A 7,519-nucleotide genomic window follows, 5' to 3' on the forward strand; every position below is an offset into this window, starting at 1 on the left:
TGTGGCAGTTGAATGTTAGTAATCTGATTAACAATATCGTTATTCACTAAGCTGGACAATTTACAAACATCTCATTATTTGTCAGAAGTTATGAAATCTTTAACCAAAAGATTAGGATCACGGTTACTATCATCATCAACCATACTACTTGTAAGTGGGTGTGAAAAAACCCAATTATCAGACCAAAACTTAATGTTGCTACCATTACCTACTTGCCATCTTAGTCCTTTTCTAAAGAGATTTCGAAGACTCATAAGCTTACGCCATTGCCAAGAAGATACTGAGTTTGGCTTATGGTCAAAAAGTGAACAATTTCTCAAATATTTTTTAGTTATCACTTTGACCCATATATTTTCCTTATCCATAAGAATTTTCCATAAGAGTTTCATTTGGAGAGCTTTGTTAGCTGCTTCTCAGACGTTTTTATTCCTAGTCCACCCAAAGATTTCGGTAAACAAACTTTTTGCCAACCAATTAAATTAGGGGATCGTTGAGAAGGATTCTTGTTCCAGAGAAAATCTCTATTAATCTTGTCCAATCTTTTATGGATTGACGAGGGAAGAAGGAAGTTTTGCATTTGAAAAGTTCCTTTTGAGGCTAAATTTGCATTGATCAGAACTAGTCTACCTGCTTGTGATAAAGAATTCGTTTTCCATTTTGACTAGTCTTTTGCACTTTGCTACTACGGAGTATTGTTTTCACCTCTTTCTTCAATGTTTACGCCTTTCTTTGCTGAATTGTCAAAAAATTGTCCGGTGCAATAGAGTATCAGTTATATTGTTTGCAGCGGTACATTTCGGTGGATTAAAGGCAATATTATTCCGGTGGTTTGGGTGTTACGGTGGCTAGTCCGACTGGTATTTGGTTGGAGTGAGTAGTTGGGAGATTTATTGGATTGAAATGATGAAATCAAAGGGAAAATAGGGGTGTAGAAATGATAGGGTATAACGGTCATTCATATTCATAATTGAGGAAATCATGTCCATGAAAAAATATAACCCTTACCATAGTGAATAATAATGAAAGCAAAAATATAAATAAAAAACACAAGAATATTTTGATAAAGCGAAAAATTTAAAGAATTAAAAATTGTGGGATTAGGGATCCAACTCTTCCATTATAAATTTGTAATAATCTCTCTCCATCCAGGTTAATAGTTTAATTCCATTTTTTTTTTACTACCTAATGTTTTTCTTAGGTAATAGAGATATATCGTAATGAAAATAACAATTTTCTCAAAAATCATGAAGTAAAACAAAATTTCAGTTTTTATAATTTAAAAGTATTATATTTTTACATTTAAAATTATAAATTCTTATTTTTGTTTTTAAAAATAAAAATAAAACGCAAGTTATTTAAGTTTTTCAAGTATGAGAAAATGAATTTCTCGTGAGGTTTTGACAAGGGGCTTAATTTTACATTTTTAGAACTCATGGGGTCTAATTAGTACAATCCAAATTTGAAGGGTTTAATTTCACGGTTAGCCAAAGTAATGAGGCTAGATTACCACTTTAAGTGCATTAAAACATTTGAAATATCTTATACTCCCTCCTATTCATTCATTTTGTCCCTCTTTCCTTATCAAAGCTAGTCGGATTTTTGTCCCTCTTTCCTTTTTTGGTAACTTTTGTGTGGTCCAAATTTAATTACATGTGGGGTAGAGTGGAATAGAGTGTTTTGTGTGGTCCAAAATCATTTTCTTAATTTTTGTGCAAAATAGAAGGGGGACAAAATGAATAAATAGGAGGGAGTATTCACTTTGATGTGATAATTCCCCCAACTAAAGAGAGAATAACTCAACAAATTTCAGATATTTTCTTGTCAAAAAGAGAGTGCATTTAACCTATGCAAGCATCACACATTCATACTTGCTCCGATCGAAGTAAAACCACCCAAAAGAAATCAAGGATCTTAAAGAAGCTGAAGTAGCAAGATTTCATCACAAATCTTAGCAAATATATGTCTATATCTATATATACGTTTCCTTGATGACGAAACTATAAGCAGACTAGCTTGAGAATGTGAGCGAGCATCGTAGTCGTAGAGGTGCGCTTTCGATTCGCCATTCTTTTAAACATTTGGTCACACACTTCATAGACAAAGCAGCGGCGTCCGGGGGCTGTGGAAACTGTTGCACAAGAGAGAAGAGAAAAATAAATTCACCTGCATTTTTAATCAAACTACATTTCTAGTATTGCGGATTATTAAGGTGTGGGGGTTTAGATGTCGAATTCACGAACAATCATAGTAAGTAGGGTGTCTTATAGCAAAGACAGTAAGATTTGCATTCAGAACTCCACAACCTGTGGCCTGTGGGGTCTAATTAGACAATTCCGTCATACCTGCAACATGTTCTTCTATGAACTGATCCAGCTCTCCACCAGTTGACAGCCGAGTCTTGAGTTCATTACAAGATGTCATTGTTAGGCCAATGCTAACATTGTGTAAGCATCAAAATAAGAAAATGGTAGAAAGAAAAAAAAGGAGGAAAAACTCACCACAAAAACCTTAGTCTTATCGTTAAGATCGGTAGCAATATAATCCATCAGAGTCCTCAACTCAATTGCCTCTTCTCCAGCAAGACAGCCTAAAGAGTAAAGGCACAAACAATCTTTAAAGACCATCACACGACAAAAGGGGGGGAAAAAGGATTCAGAGGAATAAGAAGCACTTGTATTTGCTTGGTAATGGACCATTTGATTTTGAGTCAATCGATGTCCACTTTGAGCATTGATTTCATTAAATGCAAGTAGACTTTGTCATGTTTCATTTACCAAATCAAAATCGATCAAACCGACAATTGTTTGATCACCAAAGTCAAATGAGAACAAAATAAATTGGATGGAAAGAGTATTATGTACTTTATAAGTGTCTTGAATCTTGATTGAATTATTTAGCTTGCATTGTGCAATATAAAAAAGATGGGCCTACAAAACTTTAGTAGACTCACCTATGATATGGGCAACACCCGAAAAGTTAGCCATCACTTGTGCTATATCACCTACTCGGCTCCATCTGTCATCATCGTTGTTGCTACTAAACATAGCAGGTAACATGTCTTGAAGCCTCTCTTCGATACAGTGACCCAAAATTCAGCTGCTTTTGGGATGATTTTAAACCATCCTTCAGCTGGGAACTTGACATAAACAGCTTCGATATTACCGTCACTATTAAGGGGGCTCCCGAAAACTTCCTTCAGAACCTGTTACAAGATTTAGTCCATATTTAACTTTAGTAGTTAACTTATTCTTTGACAGTTCTTTTCTCCAAGTATGAGTTAGTACTACGACATAAAAATCGTCATTTTTATTTATCAAAACAATGATTATTATATTACTGTTTCTAAAAAGTCCCGACAATTTCATATTTTCAGATACAAATTTGGCACCATTTGACCATCATCTCATATACAAAACATTCAAGGAAACCAACTGAAATAGTTAAATAAGTTAGTACAGGAAGGTTTAAACACTAACAGTCCGTAGAAAGCAAAGATAGTTATGAGGGGGACACCGATTGCAGGATAACTCGCAAATCGACAGAGTAAACAATTAAACATACACAAGCATAGTTCATACTACAAGATCAAATGAATAGACAAAAAAAATGGCCCAACTAAAAAACCAATGGCAGGATATGGCAGAATCTCCATTATATTCCTCTGACTGTGATCCTCTTTCATGAAAGCATTCAGTGACAACTGACAACTATATGGTTGTGGGAGTAAAAAGGCAAACATATTTGAGCTATGGGCGGCTGGGCGCGGAATCAAAAATACAAAAGTTCACACAACAACGTTCGGGGTAGTAGCCCAAGTAAAAAAAACCAATGGCATGAGCTAGTGTCTCTAAGATATGTGACCTGCGCTCTTTATAGTCCCTCACTGCTACACTTGTAAAATAGCTAGCCAAACAATTTACTGAGCATATACATACTATAGAAGTCAAGGAAGGTATGTTGTTGGATATGATAGTATCCTGAAGTATTATATGTGATACAAATAATAAACCTTACCCCAGGGATGTCATCCTCTTGGAGATTTGGTAGCTCTTCGATGATTAAGATTACTGGATGAGCTCGACTGACCTTCAAAGTGAGAATAGTAAGGTAAGATATTTTGAACAATGTGGGAATAGCTCTAGTCATATTTGTTCAAATTATATAGCGTTGTTTAAGTTAATGAACAAAATAAAGTAGGAGCGGGATGCATCAAATAAAGTAATACACATCTTACCTTTATGTTACACAACTTATTGCAAACTTCATGAATCAATGGCCTCCAAGGACCACTGGATACTGAAACGATAGAGCGAGCAGGTCAAACAAGGATTAAAGGTGAATACGCAAATTCAACCTCACACAGAGGCAAAGTTCCCATTCTTTAGAGTAGTGGTTGTAAAGGAGCTTTGTTCGACACTCAAACACATACGTTAGATAACTAGTAGAGTAATTCTAGACATACCTGCAACGTGTTCTTCGATGAATTCATCCAGTTCTCCACCACAGCATATCCGAGTCTACACAATTGAGATATGCAAATGTAAATTCTAGAGCTAAGATGATGCGATTAAACACATGCCAAGTAGGAAAAGGGACAAGCTTACCACAAATGCATAAGTTTGATTGCAACTCACAGAGGTTGAAATATAATCGGACAAAGCCCTCAAACCCATGGCTTCTTCACCGGCCAAACAGCCTGATCTCACACAAATTAGGAGAAGTGTCGAAAAATTAAAACAGTCTTGATGATGGGCAGCAAAATGGCATAAGAAAACGAACCTACAACACGGGTATCAGGTGGAAAATTAGTCATGACCTGCACCATATCTGGTACCAGGCACCAAGTTTCATGATCGAGTCTTTGTCCAAAGATTGAAGGTAGAACATTTTGAAGCTCCTCTTGTGTCACATTGACCCAAAAAATCACCGCTTTTAGGTTAATTTTGAACCACCCTTTAACCGGGAAATTGACATATACCTCTCCAATTTTGCCATTCCGAAAAGAGGACTCTGAAAAGTTGTTTGAAACTCGTGGCATGCGTAAATACAATCAAAACATTACATTGAGGCATCCTCCATACCAAAGGGAAATTTTCATATTGATGCGCTGTCCAACACCATTAATACCTCAAGGGCTCTCGCAAATGGCGGGATAAAGGGGGCTATTATATGCAATTTTGTTAAGTTGTGTATATGAATTGTAGTCTTACTTACAGGGCCATAGACAGTAGCGTAATTCTGAGGGTGGACAGCAAGCACAGGATAAGTCTGTTGAACCAAATGTGAAGATTACATTAGAAAACACACATGTTTGTTACCAAAACTGATTAATTAACAAACCCAGACACTTGTTATCGAAATTGACTAGAAAACTGATCCAGGATAAGTCTTAGTGTCTTACTTTGATAGTTGATTGGGTTTCAATCGTAAGCTTAAAATTTAGATGGAATTTCAAAGCCGCAACGGGGTTTCGAGCAAAGGGTGTATTTGCATATTAAACCATTGATGAACATAATTTAAATGACATACACATACCTCATCATGGATCTATCATCTATGCACATAATTTTGACAAATTACATCAGAAACCCTAGTAAGTTTGATAAATATTTCATCCTCCCAGCTTCAAGGATACAAGAATGAAATTAAAAGGTAACAATATATACGGAAGATGATAAATCTATGTAACGAGTATCAAAATCCATGGATTTTTGCAAATATTTGCAGAAACCAATTGGTGTTTGGGACCCATGGCAGTAACAGATTTTGACAAACTAGCGTTTTGAACCATTATATATTTATATGTCACGAGTCACGAGTCACGAGTCACGAGTCATCTCACATCGGGTTTGAGTTGGGACAAATAAGGTTTGATTAACCTCAGGTTGGACCAAAAAAAGTCCTTTCAAAAAATACTCCCATAAGAAATTGATTAATACAAGTATACGAACCGTATCAAGAAAACCCGATGCCTTGGCAACGTGACGGATTTTGATGACGAGTATACTACTAAAGGTTTATGGGCATCCAAAAGGGTAATGTCAAGAATCATTAGTAAATATAGTGACGAGTAATTATTATTGACAATAACGCAAAATCAGCAGGGAATAATTATGTTACTCGTTCGTTGATTATTTTGTTACCATTATTCATTAACATCGTCATGGCTCATATATAGTAAGCATGAATACATGATACGTAACATAGAAGCACAGCAAAATGTCGAAATTTTCGATCAATTACATCATAAAGAAAATCCGAAGCTTGTATTGTAAATAATAATGTCATAATCTTGAAAAAAACAAAACTAGTTTAAAATAATGGGAAAAGCATTAAAGGTAAAAGAGAGCGTCACCCCAGGAAGATCATCTTGTTGATGATTTGGTAAGTTTTCAATCATGAAAATGAAAGGACGAGGAGCTGCAGAAATATCCACATTATTATTGTTATTGTTGAGTCTCTCCGCCATTTTCAACTGCTAGAGTAGACACTAGAGAGATGAAAAATGCAACAAATGTGTATACAATTGTATCAACTGATTATGGAATAATATTGGAGTATCAGTATATAAGTTGGCTACAATTAAACGGTTTTCATCATTACCAAGAATTTGTTAGTTATAGTCCTTATAGGTCAACACCATGTAGCTCTACGCTTCCATTTTATACAAATTTGTTACATTTTGTATTCTCATTGTTTCTTCTCCTCTCCATTTCTTTTTACAATTGGTCTCCCTTGTGACGGGTTACCATTTGTGGCGGATATTTTGTGAGTTAAAATGGTAACAAAATGGGTTAGTGGAGAAAGGGGACCACATGAATAGTGTTGCAGAGAGAGAAAAAGTGGGTACTTTGTGAGGTAAAATGGTATCCGTCACTCAAGAGTGACGGATATGTGCCGTCACAAACAAGAATTTGTGTTCTTTTTATTTCGTGACTATATTTTATTTCGGGAAAATTTATCAATTAATTGTTTAACTAGTTTTGTACCCGCGAAAATCGCGGACTTGTTCTATTTGTCCCATTTATTTGCTTTTTTTGACGTCCATCTTTAACTAAAATATAAAATATTTGTTTTTATCGCGAATAAGCTATAAACCAAACATTTGTAAATATTTACTTCTTTTACATTATTTTTCATGATCATAGTAATATAGATAGAAGTTTTAATTTGAATTTTATTTCTATATTTTAATACATGTTAATATTATTCATGAATATTTTGTAGTCAACAATTTATTGTAGCTAATTTTATAACTATAAATGTTTGTTTAAATTTTTTACAAATTTGTTATTTTTATGTATTTATGATGTACGTCATAAATAATTAAGCTAAAAACGGCTGCGTCGTTAGGTCGATAAAGAAAGCACTCCAAGATCGTGGTTACATATCTAATAGGTTTTTTAAGAAAGTTAAATAGATACTATTAATTTAACACTTCCTCAAAATATATACTTTTATCAAAAATATATATGTAAAATAGAGAATCTCGCCGATGATGAATGGTGATGCTTTGTAA

At 34.7% G+C, this 7,519-nt stretch overlaps 1 protein-coding gene across 1 annotated transcript; it reads right to left on the reverse strand.

The window, feature by feature from the left end:
* Nucleotides 1-2,189: 2,189 nt before the first annotated feature.
* LOC141598513 (uncharacterized) lies at nt 2,190-4,849 on the reverse strand. Its single transcript, XM_074418192.1, has 8 exons — nt 4,780-4,849; nt 4,605-4,696; nt 4,463-4,517; nt 4,235-4,296; nt 4,015-4,086; nt 2,951-3,202; nt 2,499-2,587; nt 2,190-2,397 (listed from the first exon to the last, which is right to left on the reverse strand). The coding sequence occupies exons 1-6, from the start codon at nt 4,823-4,825 to the stop codon at nt 3,002-3,004; spliced, it is 528 nt and encodes a 175-aa protein (XP_074274293.1). The 5' UTR covers nt 4,826-4,849; the 3' UTR covers nt 2,190-2,397; nt 2,499-2,587; nt 2,951-3,001.
* Nucleotides 4,850-7,519: the final 2,670 nt, after the last annotated feature.

The sequence above is a fragment of the Silene latifolia genome, chromosome 9 (genome assembly GCF_048544455.1).
Source record: "Silene latifolia isolate original U9 population chromosome 9, ASM4854445v1, whole genome shotgun sequence".
In the NCBI taxonomy this organism is placed as follows: Eukaryota; Viridiplantae; Streptophyta; class Magnoliopsida; order Caryophyllales; family Caryophyllaceae; genus Silene; species Silene latifolia.